Raw genomic sequence first — 19,297 nt, 5'->3', positions numbered from 1 at the left:
ATTTAACTCAATGACAAATGGCAAAATATATTAGTGAAAGTGTAAGTACATGTCATTTTGTTAATCATGTACAAATAGTATTTTAAATAGTATTTTTGATAAATAAACTGTACTTTATCATTTTTGTATTTTTTTTCTAGCAAACATTCCTGTAATGTTACTGGATTAGATAAATGAATCAAACAATTATAAACCTTTCTCAGACCATTTAAATATGAATTTGTAAATTCAAGCAATTACAAAAATAAACAAATAAACAAAATCTTAGATGGATATCTTAAAGTGATGAAATGTCACTGAATTTGAAAAATCAAATACATCAAACAATGCTAGCCCTTTCTCAGAACTGGACATTTACATTAATCATTTAAATATGAGTTTCAAGTAAGTTTCAATTTTTTATAACCCTACAAAAACACTTAGAAATGCATTCGATAAATTAGTAAATTGTTTAAACAAACGACACTTTCCTTTCTCAGAACTGTAAATTTAAATGCACAATTTAAAATCAGAAGCAACCAAAAGCCTACCCTTGTTTTCAATATCATACAGTCTCTGTTGCCAGAAGCTTCTGAATGGAGCGATTCCAGTGCCTGGACCAATCAGAATACATGGGACCTGGCTGTCTTTTGGCATACGGAACGTTGGAGCCCTGAAACAGATAATACATCCTTTGATTTCATCAAATCCACAAGAAAACTACCATCAGTGGACATATTTCAGAAGTATATAAATGCTTTACCCTCTGACAAAGCATGGCACCGTATCACCTTCTTCCAAGCTATTGAGCCAAGAGGAACACACTCCGTGGTGCACAGGACCTTCTCCATCTAGCCGGAAAAAACACACATAATCCTTTAACCTGACACCGATCTAACGCCTATAGCAATTTAAGACTGCGCAGGGCTGACATCACTTGCTTCAAATGGATGAAAATTGCTATATTTCAGCCGCCAATTACGCCATTATGCACATAATTACATGTTTACAATGCATTTAAAATGTGTAAGAGAGATTAGATCACAGTTTCTCTTTCGTGCAGAAAGGCTTATCAGCAAATGAGCAGATCTAGAATTAATTTGATCATTTAATTTTCATGTAGTCCCTATCTTTCAAATAAATGAGCAGCTATTAGATGAACAGTCAGAATCAGACTAATACCACAGATAACCAGCCCAGTTTCCTTTCCGACAACACAGATTATTCACAATTCATTAGGCACTTCAGTCAAATTGCTAATTAAGTTCATAGTCTCTTATTAAGCACCCAATTATTCACACCATACCACTGATGGGGAAATTTGAGTTTTCAGGCCGTATGTCATAGTAACTGTTGGAAGTGAGAGGCTGTTTAAGCGTGACTCTCACTGTTTGAGACGAGTGACAGAGAACGTTTTTAACACTTTGAAGTGGATTGCATTGGTTAAACATAGCATCAGGTCTTGTTTACACCTGCTTTGAACATCTGGTGTTCAAGTGATAGGCAGAGACGCATTACCATTAACACCTGTTACAAACAGCATCTCAAACATCTCTCAGGTGATCATTACCAGTGACTAGATTTGGTCAAAGAGAAGGTTTCTGAATTAAAGACTTCTTACATCACTTACTACATTAGTCAATCTCTGCATATTGATCAAGCAAAATAAAGCAGAAATAGTATTGTATCAAAAATGTCTCTTAAGCCCAAAACACTGCACGATTTTAGCAATACTATAAGATCACTGTATGTAACACTGTGTGACATGAATCTAATAAACTTGGCTACGACGTGTGTGTACACTGTATGATGATGACACCTATTGACTCGTATGCTACGACGCACATTACTATAGATGAATAAACGTCATCAGCATGTGCTAGTGGTAAAAAAAAAAAGAGCGTGATAATTCACACTTTAGCAGTTGTATTTTTTATGTGTGCTGAAAAAAGTTGAAGTGGCGAAAAATGAAGGGATAAGCAGTTTTTTGTTTTAGCACAATGTCGTGTTGATTTCATGTGCATTTATATTGGTTGTTCAGTGAATGTGGAATGTACCAGCAAACACATTGTGCGATGAACATTCTGTATCTTAGGCTATCTTTGGTCAAAAACCGTGATAACAACCATTTTAGAACCTCTCTTACTGTACACACAGGAGCACCGATTAAAGCCACGATAACAGAAAGCACCACTATTGTTTCACAATGCCAATATTTCATCTGGGACAGCCGAAAATCATGCAGTGTGTATTAGGATCACTGTTTTCTATTTGAACATATTTTTAAACATATTATTTTGCTAATTTTTCAGCATCCTGTTTATTTGCAAAAAAAAAAAAATAATTATATTATTTGTTGAAAGCAGTTGTGCTGATTAATTTGTGAAAAAGTGATGCATTTGATGCATAGTAAGTTCAAAATGACTTTTTGTAATAAATGTCTTTGTCACTTTTGAAGTGTAAATTTAATCTGTCTTTGATGGAAATAAAAGTATGAATTAAAAAGATAATTCACCCCAAACTTTTGGATGGCAGTGTATATTATTCATTTTATTATATATATATATATATATATATATATATATATATATATATATATATATATATATATATATATATATATATATATATTGAAGTATGAGATGTCTTCAATTAAAAAAAAAAGAAATGTGTTTTTTTTTTAGTTTTCATAAAGTTTATTACTATCAATTCTGTTAGAAGTGATATGATGTTAATTTAAAAATGTACTTAAGCTTACTATAAACATAAATTACCCTAATGTACATTACTGATGACAAAAATGAGAAGAAAAAAATCATATGCAATATATAATCATAGGATGTCATGCAGAGACTTATGGGAAATGTCCTTTTGCTGTATATATTTATACATATACAGTTTTTCACCATATATGGTGTAAGGTAACTTAAGTTAACAATTAACAGGTTTTTACTTTAGCATCTTTACAGTCTTTCTAAGAATTATAGGTCAAGGTCAAGGTCATTTTTATTTATATAGCACCTTTAAACAACATTAATGCTGACCAAGGTGCTTCACAGTAACACAATACAATGCAAAAAAAAATAAAAATACAAAGTTTAAAAATGTAATCAACGACTTAACCCATAAAACCGAATAAAAATCAGGAATAAGAATTTAACTCACTAAAACCAACATATCCAACAATTACAAATAGGCCAGAGAAAAGAGATACGTTTTCAATGATGATTTAAATGCAGATAAAGAAGATGATAACCTAACCTTATAAAGCTAGTATGTAGCTTATAATATAAAGCTCATATGTAAACGAAACATAACTAAGAGTTCAATTAAGAGCTGAGCAATGAAAGAGCAATGCCTTAGCAATCTGCGGTTTTCTTTACCTCTGGGCCGATAGGACACCACTGCCACACTGAGGTGTATCTCTCCTGGATGGAGGTCTGGAGAGGAGCTGATGGAGTAGTATCGTGCCTGTAGGAGGGGCAGCTGGGTCAAGAGAAGGGTGGAGGGGATCTGGAGGGATGGGAACTCCTCCAACACCTCCACTATTGTAGGGTTATTGTACCACTTCCACTCCTCATACTCCTGCAAACCCTGAGGAGACACAGAATGAAGCATATAACATCATCATGACTCTGGCTCTGGTTTGGCACATGAGCTCTGGATGAATGGCAATCGCTCAAAACATTCTGCAAGCACCTTGTGCCGTGAACTGACAGTAAGAAGCGAGTAAAAAAACCTGTCAACACTATAATTTGCGTAAATGTGTTAGTCACATGAACGTAAAAAGGAGCCAGAAAGGTCTTTTTAGTTCTCTCCTTAAAGAGAAAATTCTGTCACTGTTGACTCACCATTATGCACCTCCATTTTTCGAACATAAAAGGTTATTTTATGTCCATACAAAACACTACCGTTACTACCTTATTGTTTTTGACAATGCGTCTTTGAATTTATGAATTTTAGTTTCCTGAAAAAACTGAACACTGTAAATGATACACAGAAAACCCAATGGCAAGGACCTTTATGGTTGTAAATCTGAAAAGCTGATGAAAATGAATGTTAGAAATGAGTAGTTTTATTCAGCGAGGACACTAAATTGATCAAAAGTGACAGCAAAGACATTTATAATTTTACTATCTATTTTCATTTCAAATAAATGCCGTTCTTTTAAACTTTCCATTAAACAAAGAACCTTAAAATGTACCACAGTATCCATAAAAAGTGTTTTCAATGATTATAATAATAACAAAAGCAATCTGTCTAGAACAAATCAGCATAACAGAACAGTTTCCGAAAACTGGAGCAATGACTGCTGAAAATTCAGCTTGGTCATCACAGAAATAAATTTACATTTAAAATATATTCAAATAGAAAAAAGATAAATATATGCAGCCTTGGTGAGCATAAGAGACTTCTTTTAAAAACATTAAAAAAAAAATGGTAATCCAAACAAGTGCTTAAAATATACAAATTTATCATTTTAAACAAGCAGAGAGAAACTGTGGGAAGCTGCAATCCTCGCTGATGTGAACTCAGCTGAAAGAAAGTCTGCAAAGAATGTGTCAATGTCCCTCTGTCTTTCTCCTCTAGTTCACGCCATTCCTTCATCAGAATCATTTGAACCAGAAAGGATGACTCACTAACTAAGCAGCCATTTTTAGCAACATTACGAAAAATTGCGAGTGTTTCAGTGGGAGGCAATGAAAGAGAAATATTTCTATGTCTCAGTGTTGACACTGAGAAGCTCGTGAGAGAGCGCAAAATAGGCATGGGAGGGGGGGAAAGGAAGTAAGGAGGAGGGGGTTGATTTTCAGAGATAATAAGTTATCAAACTGAGAAAATTACTGCCGATTTGAGGCGGAAAAGCCAGGGACGCATGTGGTGATGTGACGCCTTTTGTCTTATATAGAAGAAGTGGGTGAAAATGGGTCTTAGATCATTACTGAGCTTTAGCACGGCTTGTATTGATGGAAATAAATGTCTTACATGATAATTAGGGAAATGCATGAGTGTGTGCAGTTATTCAGTGTTTTCTTACCTTGCTGAGCACCTCTAGTCTCTTTCTCTGTTTCTCATTAGTCGCTAGAGGAGCAAACTGTTGCAGTAGCAGGGGACTTGGAGGGGTGGTTATGTCCAGGAAGTATTTGAAAGCCTGATAGATGGTACAGGGCGGAATACGAGTCTCGTCCGTCCAGTTACTTATCACACCTACAGAAGATAAAGAGCTTCTGATTTGTTAAGAATGCAGATATGAACTAGATTTTTGAACCAGTGATTTACTCATGTTTTGACTAGCAACAGATACAGTTGAGGTCAAAAGTTTACACCCCCCTTTTAGAATCTGCAAAATGTTAATTATTTTACAATAGGGATCATACAAAATGCATGGTATTGTTGATTTAGTACTGACCTGAATAAGACATTTCACATAAAACATGTTTACATAGTCCACAAAAGAAAATAATAGTTGAATTTAAAAAAAACGACTCTGCTTAAAAGTTTACACATCTTGATTCTTATTACTGTGTTGTTACCTGATTGATCCACAGCTGTGTTTTTTTGTTTAGTGATAGTTGTTCATGAGTTCCTTGTTTGTCCTGAACAGTAAAACTGCCTGCTGTTCTTCAGAAAAATCCTTCAGGTCCCATAAATTCTTTTAGTTTCCAGCATTTTTGTGTATTTGGACCCTTTCCAATAATGACTGTATGATTTTGAGAGCCATCTTTTCACACTGAGGACAACTGAGGGACTCATATGCAACTATTACAGAAGGTTAAAACACTCACTGATGCTCCAGAAGGAAAAACCATGTATTGAGAGCCAGGGGGTGAAAACTTTTTGAATTTGAAGATTAGGGTTATTTTAACTTATCTATTTAACTTTAACATCATTTTTTAGGTAAAAACACAGTATTAAGAATCAAAGGGCTGTAAACTTTTGAACGAGGTCATTTTTATAAATTCAACTATTATTTTCTCTTGTGGACTATACATAAACATATTTTATGTGAAATATCTTAATCAGGTCAGTACTAAACAATAACATGCATTTTGTATCATCCCTCTTATTTTGGTAAAATAATTAACATTTTGCAGATTCTGAAAGGGGGATGTAAACTTTTGACCTCAACTCTATGTTATTTTTTTTTTTTTTTTTTGCAGTGATACCTTGAACCATCATCTTATGTTTCTCAAAGAAGCTTTCAATGAATGGTTCTTAAAAAAAAAGCATTTTTTTTTTTTTTTTTTTTTTTTTTAGTGTGAAGAACATTTTATAATCTAAAGAACAGTATAAAGAACCTTTTGTGCTTCTGTTGAAGGTTCTTCATGGCGATAAAGAACCATTATATTTAAGAGTGTACTGCAAAACTTTAAATTGCTGAATGGATAGAAAATACATTTCTGTCATTATTTACTCACTCCTATTTCAAACATGTCTTTCTTCAGTGGAAGTCCTCATACCCATACAATAAAAAATGAAGGCGACATGCATTGATATCAAGCTCCAAATATGACAAAAATGTGCACAATAATTTAGTCATATGATAGGTTTGTGTGAGGAAACTTCTCTCAGATCTCGCTCTTACTTTTGCATATTCATACTTTAAGAATGAATGAGGTTTGCCATCATTGCCGTATAACTTGATGTGGCATTCAGACATTCATGAATGCAAATACGATTTTAGAGTTATGGTGGAGGGGAAGATTTAAGCAAACAATGACCAATCAATTTTACCTATTACTCTCATATTAATCTGATATATGCCTTCTGAGGACCTGAAATATAAAGTACAAGTGATTCGGACTGCTTTTATTGTGATTTTTTTTATAATTTACCATGGACGAAAGTAAGTCATATGGGTTTGGAATGATATGTGGATGAGTTTAGATTTTTGAGTTTAGAGTTTAGATGAGTGAAAGCTAGCTCACTTTCCTGTAAATGTGACATGACCAGCACTATGGACCAGGTTACCCTGATCCTTGGCTCATCATGAACACCAGAATACCTGATGAACACACTGTTCGGCAGCCTTTCCTCTGTGTTCACAAAATCATGTTTGATTGGGGATCTGGCAGACTTGTATGGATGAAATACTAGAGGTATCACGTCTCTCTTCTGACTCTTCTCCTCTGTATGTCGGTTTCTGATTATTTTTATGTAGATGCTGTCACTTTCCATAAGATAGCAAAGCAGATGTTTGATAGACAAATTATTTTGGAAAGTTGCTTTTCAGTTGTTGACTTTGTAATTTAATCCTCTAAGATGTTTGAAGTTAGAATGTTATTTTGTAATACTTTTTTGCATATCATATAATTTTTTTTTTATATTTTGGATTAGTTTCAGATATTTGCATATTATTATGATGACAAAAATAAAACTCATAGTTACCCAATGCTGTGTTTCTTTCTTCCAAGAACTCCACTTTCACAATTTGATTGACAGGCGGTGCGTCCTCCAGTTTCTCAATAAGAGTCGTAACTAGTACTTCGTTGTTGCCAGGGAAAACGCCTAAATGGTCACCAGGCAAGTATTTCAGGCTCTCGTTGTTGTTGGTATCAAGACGCACAAATATAGTCAATCGGCTAGTAGACAAGAAGTAAGAAAACATGTTCATATGAAACAGTTGCAGTCATTCTTTAAAGAGATTATAAAAGATTTATTCCTACACAATAGAAACTGACCCTTTGCTAAGATTTGCCCACATTGGGTATTTTTGTTATAATAGGCTGGAATGAAGTGTGACATTGCAAAGCATTTTATCTGGCATTTTTATGTTAAATTTAAAAGTAACAATATAAAAACTCAAGATACAAATTATAAAAAAAAAACCTTAGCTTTCTGTTACTGACATTAAATTAGCTAGAAGCAAATGTATTTTCTGTTACAGATTTTCTTAACTTACCAGGGTTTAATACAGTATTTTACCATATATATATATATATATATATATATATATATATATATATATATAGAGAGAGAGAGAGAGGAGAGACGAGAGAGAGAGAGAGAGAGAGAGAGAGATTTTATATGCAAAAACAGATTCTCAGAAACTCAGTTTTTTTACATTTTCAAAAATCATGTATTTTCATTGTGCATTCCAATTAATCTCAATCAAAATGCAGTTGAATTATTTTGACAAGGTTAAAAAAAAACTGAGTTATCTGTTTTTGCAAATAAACTCTTCATATATATTTTTTACTTTTATTTAAAATTCACTTTAGAGCCATCCAAATACACCAATCCTCCATAGACAAACATTAGAAAATGATGGAAGATTGCTAAGGTGAATTGGTCACATGTTTTTAAGGCAGAACTTAATGTCAAAGACCTTAATAAGAATGCAAATCGGAGAAAATTAGAAATTAGACAGAATATTAGCAAAAACATACTTCGATCTGGCACTTTGTAGGTTCTGTCTCATCAGAAATTTGGCCCCGTAAACTTTCTTCTTATGAATGCTGTAAAGCGCTGAGAGTGGACACAGAAACCAATCAACAGTTAAAACATGCTGTGTGAAATTAGACCATATAAAACATCAAATGGCAATTTAGCAGCCCTACAACTTGATTTGCTATAAAACTCACGATGGAGCTGAGCCGCCCATTTCCAGATCATTTCAAGAACTTTAGATGCAATGGTAAAAAGTCCGTGACATAGGAAATCAGGCTTGAAAGCCTGAAATGCATTGTTTACACTTGCATCGATTGAATAAGGAAGTGTTTACAATCCTCTGGGTAATGCTAACACGGCGCTGAGACAATCTGTGTCAAGCTAATGAGCCACTAAAATTGCAGTCCCTTCAAGAGTCAATTGGCATGCGTCATAAATTTTGAGGCGATAAAAAAACTTGGCCATTCACATCATTTAATTTGATAAAAGCTTATTGGCTTTCTGAAATGATGAGTCATTCCTTGATGAATGGAAGGTACTTGAGCAGCAATGTACCTTGGGTGAGTGTTGGTGCCTCCGCTGTGTATGTCATCCGGAACTTGCTTTTCTTCCAGCTACGATCGTTGCTAATCAAGGAATCGTTAGCCTTCTCAATATTAACATCGTCGCCAACACAGAAAACGTCACATGCAGCCTGGGATAAATAGGATAAAAACTAATTCTTGCTGCTATATCATAAGTATAAGAAATATTAAGTTTAAATATTTTTTTAGGTTAAAAATGTCTACATTTAAATATAATATGCAGCAGAATAAATATACACTGTAAATGTTTTTAATAAAAAATTAAAGCATGTAAAAAATAAATAAATAAATAAATATAAGGAATATGCACTGTAATTAAAACAATAAAGAAATCATTAAATAGTATACATGCAGTATATACAATGTATACAATAAATGATTTTTAGCCTTAAAAATGTCTAAATAAAATAATAAGAAATAAGAAAAGTATAAGTGCAGTACATAAATATTTTTAAGGTGTAAAAAGTGTAAATTTAAATATGTATAATAAAAAATAAAATCCAAATTAACCTTTCTTATTTAGGTAAAAAATATATATTTAATACAACTGAATCTCTGAATCCCTGATCTCAAAATTAAAATTTTGCAATTATTTATTTTTGCACTTTTGTTAATTTTTATTTTTTTTAATATAGAATCAGAGATTAGAAAGCCCAAAAAAGGCCAAAATAAGTATCATTATAGAAGTCTATTACTATTTGTAAGGTATGTTCTTGTAATCTGCACTGAAAAAAAAAAAGGATTCACTGAATTTACCAAACCCTTTTTTAAGGAAAGTGGTTGCAATCAATTTATTTTAGCCACATTTAAATAAATTTAGTTGACTAAATTTCAACATTTTTATTTAAATGTAGCTAAAATAAATTGTTTCCAAACACTTACCTTAAAAAAATTTAGTATCATTTTTTTTTTAGTGTGCACAATAACAATAAGGTAAAACAAATAATTCTGAAATCATATAAATTTGTGTAAAGAACAACCCACAATATAAATACTTTTTGGAAATCTAAACTTGATAGTCAATATAATTCTAATTTTGATTTTAATAAGTGACAACAAATAGTTTCAACAGTGTAGTTCATTTTATAAACAATACATGCAAAGTAGTGACTGTAGCCCACTGCTCTCTTATGGCAGTACCTTGAAGACCTTCTTGGCCCATGTTCTGAAGGATTCCTCTTGGCCGCAGAGTTCATCTCCCTCTCCCATGCGCAGGATTCGTTCCCCACCGAGCTCTTCAAACAGCGTGTCCACTGCGTGGGCAAATGCACAGAAGTGTGGGTATGCCCGAGAGCCAAGGCCAAACACAGAAAATCTGCATGGGAGAAACAGAGTGTTGAAAACACTTTAAGCACATGAACACAAACAAAACCAAGCGTTTTATAAGAGTGGGACGGTTGTGGACATCAGGCCAGGGGCTGTGAGCTTTGATCCTGAAACTATGAAAACTAAACAAGGATGAAATTCAAGGCCAGAGAGGATGTTACGCAAGCATGCGCACATGCATACGTACAAAGCTCACAAGTAAGAGCTGATTTGCACAAAGTGTGAAATTTCTTTTGATTGCTTTAGGATGGAATTTCTTTTCAAACTAAACTTCTTTTAGATGCTTGTTCTCTGTTCTTTTGCTTTTTTTTTGTATTTTTGGTTTTCAATAAGTTGATGAACTTCAATTTAAGCCAGAGGGACCACAAAGACACCGGAAGAAACCAAATACAACTTGTGTTCTTACATTACTTTAACTCATCAAAATAAGTTGGACAATTTCATCATTTTACATTTCAAATTCAACTTGATTTTTAAGTCATTTTAATGTAATTTAATTTAATTTAATTTAACTTAATGTTTACTTAAGAAATTAAGGCAGCAACTGAATGAAAACTTTTGAGTTATTGTGAAGATTTTTTACAGTGGTTGTTTATTTATTTATTGTTTGTTTGTTTGTCATTGAAATAATGGATCTATTTAAGCCATTTTAAGCCTTTTTGCATTAAAAAAAGTTTCTGAATTGTGGCATAATTTATCACCAACAAAAAATAATAATTTCTATTTATATATAAATAATAATAATTTTAATTAAATTTAGGTCTCTTTTAGGACCATTAAGAGTTTTTGCACTGCAAAAACATTTTGCCTGGATTAGTGTAATGTAACTTTATTTATTTGAAATCAGTTATCAGTTAAAGCCAGTACAATAAAAATGTACATAATAAGTAAATTATTTCTTTAAAAAAATGTCATGTATAATATTATATGCAATATAGTTTATTTTAAAATTATAATAAAATAAAATTTTATATATGAGAATCTGGGAGAAAAAAAATATGCTTAATTGTGCTTTTCTAATGCAAAAACATTTTGAATTGTGGCATAATTAATCAAACATCTTTAAAAAAAATGGCAAAACATTTTTCCTACTTTTGATTTTGAGGTGGAATAACACAGATGTATTTTTAAAATGTTTAATATTTTCTCCAAACACAGAAAGTAAGGTACCTGACATTAGCAAGTGGTCCAGTGCTCTCAAAGTTGGCTTTGGATTCAGGTTCGTCGCTGGAGGATTTACGGGTATCAGAATATGAAGAGACGCTGTTAAAACGCACCTTGTACGTCCTGAGGGACAGAAAGATAGAGAGATTTTTTGTGAGTGTGTGTTTATGTGAATGGTTCCAGCGTACAGAAGAGAGAAGAAATGCATGTTACGTGTTAATGTGTGTGTCTGTTGCATATATGTTAGACTCTGTGTAGGTGTGTGAACTGAAACACTGAAAAAAATTAATTATGGGAAAGCAGATGGGTGGGAGGAAGAGAAGAAAATCACTCGCTCGCGTCTCCACACACTCACTTTCTGTCCTCTACGCTGGTGGTGGGATGTCTCATCTCCATCAGTGCCGCACCAAATTTCTGTAGAGTGGAAAAGGGGAGAAAGAAAAACAGGAGAGAAGTTACTGGCCCTTCCCACGCATGTTCTCAATCACAAATTCAACCAGGACCTGCCAGCATAATGCAGGTTCTCCATTGTACAGTATATGTGTGAAGTCCTTTATCATCATGATGAGAACATTCTGTTGTGATGTGAAGTGTTGACAATTTTTGTTTCAAAGCAAAGCAAAATGATTGATGTGCTCATTGAAATACTAGCGCGCTAAAGCCAAACTTCTACTTTAATATCTCACCTCTCCATTCTCAGGAGGGTCCCCATTGCCGAACGTACTTGTCACCACCAACACAAGTGTCTCGTGTTCCAAGTCAACGGTGTCATATTCATCCATGGACATCACCTGCAGGATCAAATAATATAGGATGATACATATGACAACTCGCTTGTGCTGCTACATCTAAATGATTTTATAACCTCAGTACCAACATCATCCATCTAAATAGTTGTATTAGTCCTATTGTTGTTGTTTATTAGTTTATTGTTGTTTTATGCCATTTTTTTAGACATAAGAGAGAGGAGACAGTGGGAAGAGCGAGGGAATGTGATTGTGACTTACATTTCATTCAAATCACAAACCCTAAGTATTCTGTTTGAGCTATGACAACTGAAGTAGGGACCCAAGCCTTGTCTATCACTCAGAATATTGCACTTGTGGATGGACTTTCTTGATTTGGGCCAGTAAGCAACCACCTAAAACATTCAAGGATCACAGTGGCCACTTTTGCACCAGCAAGCATGTAATCTAGTTATCTGTACTGTTCGTGAAAACATATATAACGCTTCATCCACTAGACATGGCCATTTTGATGTGATTGGTTTTTCTATCTTATTTCTAGGCCAGGAGCAAAAGTTTGGATATTAGATCAGCGTTTGGAAAGATTTTTGGCAATGTTTTTGAGTGTGAAAAATCACACAATGTGCATCAAGAATGGGAGGCACGTTATCTCTTGATCCTAACGTACCGCCAAAAGGGGTGTAGAGGTAATGAACAGTTCGTACGGTGCCTAACGAGCAGCTAATGCACCATGATACAATTAAGAGAAAAGACGCATCAGTGCGTGCGGCAGGGTGAACGCCTTCAGGACATGAGGAGAGAAAGAGAAGCAGTATATCTGCATCATCTGCATGTAAATCACGTAATAACAAGCGCACATGAACAAGATTGATTATTCTACTAGATTATAAAAATAACTTTGCATTTAACTGCTATCCCAAGGCAAAATACATGATCAACTCAATACTTTTATACGTCACATAGCTTTGAGTGTAATGGGATCTTATCTTAACCTACAGCTCAATGCCTGCACGAGTTGATTCTTGGCATTTGATGGTTTTGGAAGAAGAGAAACTGTGGCAAAAGACGCATCTGTGTAAGCCATCACATAGCACGCCTTGGTATGAAAGTAGCTTTCTCACTCTGCAATCTGCAGTCTTGAATTAAAAGGGAGATTTTGGTTGTGAAACTAAGGGGATACATGTGTCTTACATCAATATTCTTTGTCATGTTGTTTACATCAATGTTTACATGCAAATCCACTGAAGGCATTAATTGGGGATGAATAGAAGATGGGAAGGGTTTTAAGAATCATGCACAGATGTAAATCTATTATGTGCGGTTTAAGAACAACGGGCTTACCTTGGCATCAAATGCATGCTTGAAAATCTCACAGAGTGTTTTTGCATAGTCCTGCGACTTCCCAGTTTCTGTGGCGAACAAGATGGTTGCTTTGACTCTCTTGGCCATGGCTTGTCCCATGAGTTTGGCGGAGAATTTCACAGCCCTGCAAGTTGCACACAAACATGTCAGATGCAAGAAGAGTTGCTGCAATAAATGGATGAACTATATAGTTATTGAGCTGATCTGAATCAACACTGAACTGCCTTGAGAACAAACTATTCAGAACAAACTGTTACAAGCTCAGAAAACATCATGCATCTTAGAATATTATGCTTTAGGCACACGTTCAACAGAAAAACAGTTAGAAATTCAAGAAATGTTTTATTCAATATATACATATGTCCTAATGTTGGTTCATGTACCAATATATCAATACATACGTAGAGTGATATTAGATTTTGCTGATATAATAACGATTACAGATTATTGTGCCGATACTAATAGAACCTATATACTGAATATGCTATATCTTTCATTTTTGTGATGGGCGGCCCTGAGAGAAGTCACAAGAATTTACATCGAATAAAAGCCTGATACAGATTATTGTGTATCTAAATGCCCATAATAACAAGGGGAAAGTAAACATAATATCAGACTTTTAATTATAAACAAGCCTGGAATATGCAGGGACTCTTATTTTCAAATGCAGTCACTTCCATCTGCTCATTCAGACAGATAAAATATGCGCTCTTACAATCATCTACAACATATTACAATATAATCACCATAAACATTGTTATAATTTAACAGTGCTTTAAAACATGCAGTGCTCACATTTATCTGAACCACAGCCTTCTGAAGTTTAATAATTCCATTAAGTTGTATCACATTTATTGCTTTAGGACCTTTAAAAATGATCATTAAGACTTTTCTTGTAACATACAAGATATTAAAGTCTTTTTATGACCTTTAATTTGATCTAAATGAATTGAAGACATTTTAAGACATTTTAAGGACTCGCGGGTATCCTGAGCCTTTATCTTTTTAGAGATGCTTTACAGCAGAATATGAATGTGTTCTTGAAGTATGCATAATTGATTCTGTTATTTTGTGGTTTGGCTTTGAAAAAAATCCGTATTGTACAAAGCACTAGCACTATATATATAAAGGCGACTTGACTTGACTAAAAATCTCATTGATTATAACAATATGCAACAGCGTTCCTGAAAATGATCTCTTCCACCACCTCTCAGCAAGAGTTCAACACACTGACAGACACTTTCCCCTCATTTCCGAGACCACAATCACATAAAAGTAGCTACAGTGTATCCTGCGGGCAATTACTGTAATAGCTCAGAGGCTGAACGTTGAAGGGACACTGAAAGAAACCTGATTACACCTGAGTGTGATTCAGTGAGTTAGACTCACGCTATTCTCAGCATAATAACGAGGAAAATATGGTGGAAAGCACTCTTAAACAGCCATTAACACAACCGCCTGCTGAAATTCCCAGGCTACGGGTTATAATTACAACAAAAGGCTGGCAAATAGGTTGAGCACTGCAGACAGACGGCCTTCGTAAGCAACATACAGGTTAAACTCAATGTACACTTTGTGCTTTAGACAAAAACAAATAGCAGAAAGTCTCGAGCTCTTCACCCACTTACTTGGCAAGTTTCTTGAATCCAATTGCTCTTTTCTTTGTGGGCGTCCCATTCACCCCTTTCCACACGTGAGTGTTCCACGGGTCAGGCTGAACAGTGAAAGAAAGAGAGAGCAAGAGAAAGAGAACTACAGGCTGATTGTGATCAAGTGATTGTAACGGAGTTCTGCAAAGAGTCCTAAAACCCAGAAATTGAATTGTATATTTACTATTTTATCATTTAAAACTTTACTTTCATCATTTAAATTTACTTTTGTGAAATGATTTGCTCGAAATGTGTTTGTGCTTCTTTCTATAATAGATGGCACCTCGTTTACATTACCTAACAATTACATCCATCCAGTCTATGTATGGCTTAAGAATTAAAATATTTTTGGGGTCACTTCACCATTACAAGTTCGTAAAAAGATGTTTTTGCTATTTGCAAGTAAACAAAAAAGCTTGAGTGTATATGATTGCACTCCTAAGTGAAAATCTTGATATCAATGTAAACTGGCCAAAAAGACATACCTGGTACTCAAAAGAAGGTGTGAGGCGATAGTTGAGCATTTCCTGGTGGAAAACAGGTGTAATGCTGCCTGACATGGGTGGCACTATCCAAACCCAGTCACCTGGGCAGCCTCCCCTCACTCTGTACTCATTCTCCATGTGCTTCATGAAGGACTCGGTGGCTGAGTGATGGTCTACTATGGTAACCTTTGACATCTACAAGGAAAAATTGGAAAGATTGAGACCAGATCAGACTAAAACTAAGATTAAATGCAGCTTGTGGAGCTCATCAGCCAGTATGGTCTTTCTGATGAAGCTGGTAAAGCTAGTCAAGCAGCGCCTCATGCAAAAAAATACAACTGCTACACTGTAAAAAACTGATTCTTAAAAAAAGTAAATAATGAAAAGTTAATTTTTTTCTCGCTGATTATAGTTTTTGGGTTTACTTAATATTCTAAAATATTTTTTTGGCAAGTATATTGTCTTTTAATGTAATATAGTTTACAGTTATTGGTAACACTTTACAATACGGTGGCACTAATATGCATAAATTCATGCTTAACTAATGCACAGATAATCATGAGTTAATATATAACTCATGAATAACTAAACCATTTATTAATAATTACTGCATCAGCAACAAATGAACATTCTACATGATTCATAGATTAAGTAATCAATAAATTGCTATTTGTTAAATGTGTCATAATGTACAGGTATTAAATCCCTAATAACATTATATAAGCAAGTAGTGTAAATTTGTGTGATAATTACCACAGTGGGTAAAAGCCATGCATTTCAACTTCCAGTTGTCTGCTTTAATTAATCATTAGCTAATGATCTGCAACAATATCATTATGTAATGACTTCAATTGTTGGGGCACATGACTAACTAACTAATTCCATAACCACAATGATATATTACTTAACAATTAGTTAATAGTTCTGTGCCTCAACAAGTAAAGTCAGAGGCAAGCTCTCTGTATCCCAGCATACAAACAGCTACACTTGTATGCATTCTTATTTTCAAATGCATTTTATCTTGTGATGCTTAATGCAGCATGTTGATGTAAGCCAATACAACCTACAAATTAAATCCACAGATTGGCTTCTATTGCAGCACGTCTAGTTTTCCATGTAGATTTAATTATTATATGCCATTGTTTCGACTCCATCCGCAATTATGAAAGATAAGAAAACTGAGCACAGCTACTTACTAACGTCTAATTAGTTTATCAGTGTTGAAACGGTTCCACAAAAGCCTTTTAGCAAGAAGTAAGTCTTGTGGGTAAACAAACTGCAGGGGGTGTGCAATAAATATCAATAAAAATGTTTCTTCAGTCACAGTAGCTTTCAGTTAAATGTCCTAGGTGCTTAACTCTAATAAATAGAACAGAAGGGATTCCAGCTTTTGATTTGTGAAAGCCGGTTTAGGCTTTGTTCGCTTGCATGAGTCTTTATGAGTGCTGCATGGATGTGAACACAGGGATTTGCTTAGGCTCTAGGAGAAGCTGTGTAAAGAGATGAACTGAAAAAAAAGATGAGATACTGGCAAAAATAAATAAACGTGACTGAAAATAAGACTAGTCTAAGATTACATGTGAGTGAACCTCACAAAGCTTGTTATAGACATGTCTGGGTTGAGTCTGACAACAAATCAAAAAAAAAGAAAGAACAAAAAAAGATTTAGAAATTAAATTTTATATAAAGTCTATTTTTGTATAAAGCCTATTATATATATATATATATATATATATATATATATATATATATATATATATATATATATATATATATATATATATATATATATATATATGCATACTGTATATATGCATATGGCCTAAAAAAAATTACACTGCCTGTAATTTATACTGATTATGATGATATTTATTACAGTATTATATGTATGTGTGTTTATTTGATTATTTATATTCATTTCATTAATTAATTATTTGTTGCTAATCTCTGACAATCCTGACGATTTAAATACCAGACTTAATTTTGATTCAAATAAAGCCACATTGTCTAAACTCTAAATGGTATTAAAATTAGGCTGTATCTTAAGATTTTGACTTTTTTGATTATTTTCAAATTCCCCCATCCATGTGTGCTCAGCCAACCTGGAAACTATAAAGGACTGCGATGTTGATCTCCACCAGTGCCTGGTCCTTCCACAGGGATGAAGTCTTCCTCGTGTCCAGCCCCATCATTGTAGCTACTTCCTGAAATGAAGGGAATTAATCATACTGTACAGATAGACTATTCATACTATATTCTCTCAGGATCTGCACCAAGGTTAATAGAGCTGCCACTCGTGATCAGCCTCTATGGATCAGAAAGATCTGGTGCCACCGTAAGACTCTCTAAAAATACATTCTACTGTATAGTCAAAAGATTGGACACACTTGACATAAATATGTCTTAAAAACCTTCTGAAAGCTGATTCTTAAAAGTTTTTAAATTATATTTGATAGATATATAACATCCGGTGGGTTTGTAATAAAATGAAGGTGAGTGAATGATCTTATAGATTATCAGGATATATTTGAGTATATATATTTATAAGTGGTAAAGCAAGGTGATTATATAGGCCAGCTGGGCTATTATTGCCTTTTAGAAGTTAAAACTGTCAGTGAATTTATTTTGTAGTATAAAGGGAATGTGGAGGAGAGATTTTAATACTGAATGAGTAACATAATGATGAGTAAAAAGAGCATGTTTATGAATTAAACTCTGCATATATTAAAGAGAGCAATTCAAAACAGGATAAACAATGCTTAATACACCGTATAATCAACTTAATCCATTGTAACGGCTCATCAAACACAAACGTGTCATTCCTAATGTCCTGTTGGGGTACAATGTCTAATGCATAAGCATGACATTTGTAATGATCTAATGTAATGCAGTCTGGGTTCAAACTGTGGTAATGCAGTATAAAAAGTACAACTTCTCAATGGTGCAGGGGTGATTTATGGCTGTCTGGTATGGTACCTCAAGTATGTTGTATCGAGAGCTGTCACAGAAGTCTCTGACGCCGATCTCTGTCCCCATGTACCAGCCGCTGAAGGGGCAGGCTGTGAACTCCAGTCCCCCGATCTCTAACAGCATGTTAGACACAGCAGGAAGGCCATACCACTTTAGATTCAGCTCCTTAAACCATTCGAACCTAGACAGACACAGACAGCAGGACAGTCAATACTGAACCCAGCGCAGGAAGAAAAGTTGCATGCGGAAATGTTTTTCGGTGAAAGGTTCTTGAGGTTTATTTGCATAACATAATGTAGTCGGTACAATATCTTGGCATATGCAGATGTACACCATTAAGCTTTTAGAGTATTCCATTTACAGTTTCCATCATAATTTCTCTGTAAGTAAATGCGCACATAGTGAGCACCGCCAAAACTGTCATTATCTCTAAACTGGCACCTGCAGGTTTCTCAGGTGTTGCGCTAAGAGGCCAAATCCGCCTGTGTCTGTAATTAATGCTGTAAACACAAGTACTCTGGTGGAATGGCTGATCCATGCAGAAGTTTTCACACAATTATTGCACTAAATATGACACCCATTATTGTCGCAGCATAATACCAGCATTTCCCCCTCCCAAAGAAACAATATGTAAATGCATC

At 34.3% G+C, this 19,297-nt stretch overlaps 1 protein-coding gene across 1 annotated transcript in view; it reads right to left on the bottom strand.

Moving 5' to 3' along the window:
* Positions 1-19,297, bottom strand: part of LOC109079156 (nitric oxide synthase, brain-like) — a 37,939-nt gene that overhangs the window by 2,871 nt on the left and 15,771 nt on the right. Inside the window, exons 8-23 of the mRNA XM_042723103.1 lie at positions 18,663-18,837; positions 17,789-17,890; positions 15,687-15,881; positions 15,181-15,266; positions 13,532-13,676; positions 12,131-12,235; positions 11,800-11,858; positions 11,451-11,567; positions 10,095-10,269; positions 8,926-9,064; positions 8,370-8,448; positions 7,369-7,562; positions 5,018-5,187; positions 3,363-3,573; positions 743-830; positions 531-652 (exon numbers count right to left, since the gene is read on the bottom strand). Of these exons, the coding sequence (XP_042579037.1) occupies positions 531-652; positions 743-830; positions 3,363-3,573; positions 5,018-5,187; positions 7,369-7,562; positions 8,370-8,448; positions 8,926-9,064; positions 10,095-10,269; positions 11,451-11,567; positions 11,800-11,858; positions 12,131-12,235; positions 13,532-13,676; positions 15,181-15,266; positions 15,687-15,881; positions 17,789-17,890; positions 18,663-18,837 (2,162 nt within the window). The remainder of the gene's footprint in view (positions 1-530; positions 653-742; positions 831-3,362; positions 3,574-5,017; positions 5,188-7,368; positions 7,563-8,369; positions 8,449-8,925; positions 9,065-10,094; positions 10,270-11,450; positions 11,568-11,799; positions 11,859-12,130; positions 12,236-13,531; positions 13,677-15,180; positions 15,267-15,686; positions 15,882-17,788; positions 17,891-18,662; positions 18,838-19,297) is intronic.

Source organism: Cyprinus carpio, chromosome B5 (assembly GCF_018340385.1).
Source record: "Cyprinus carpio isolate SPL01 chromosome B5, ASM1834038v1, whole genome shotgun sequence".
In the NCBI taxonomy this organism is placed as follows: domain Eukaryota; kingdom Metazoa; phylum Chordata; class Actinopteri; order Cypriniformes; family Cyprinidae; genus Cyprinus; species Cyprinus carpio.
The sequence above is the reverse complement of the archived record's forward strand: the minus strand, read 5'-3'. Positions and strand labels throughout refer to the sequence as shown.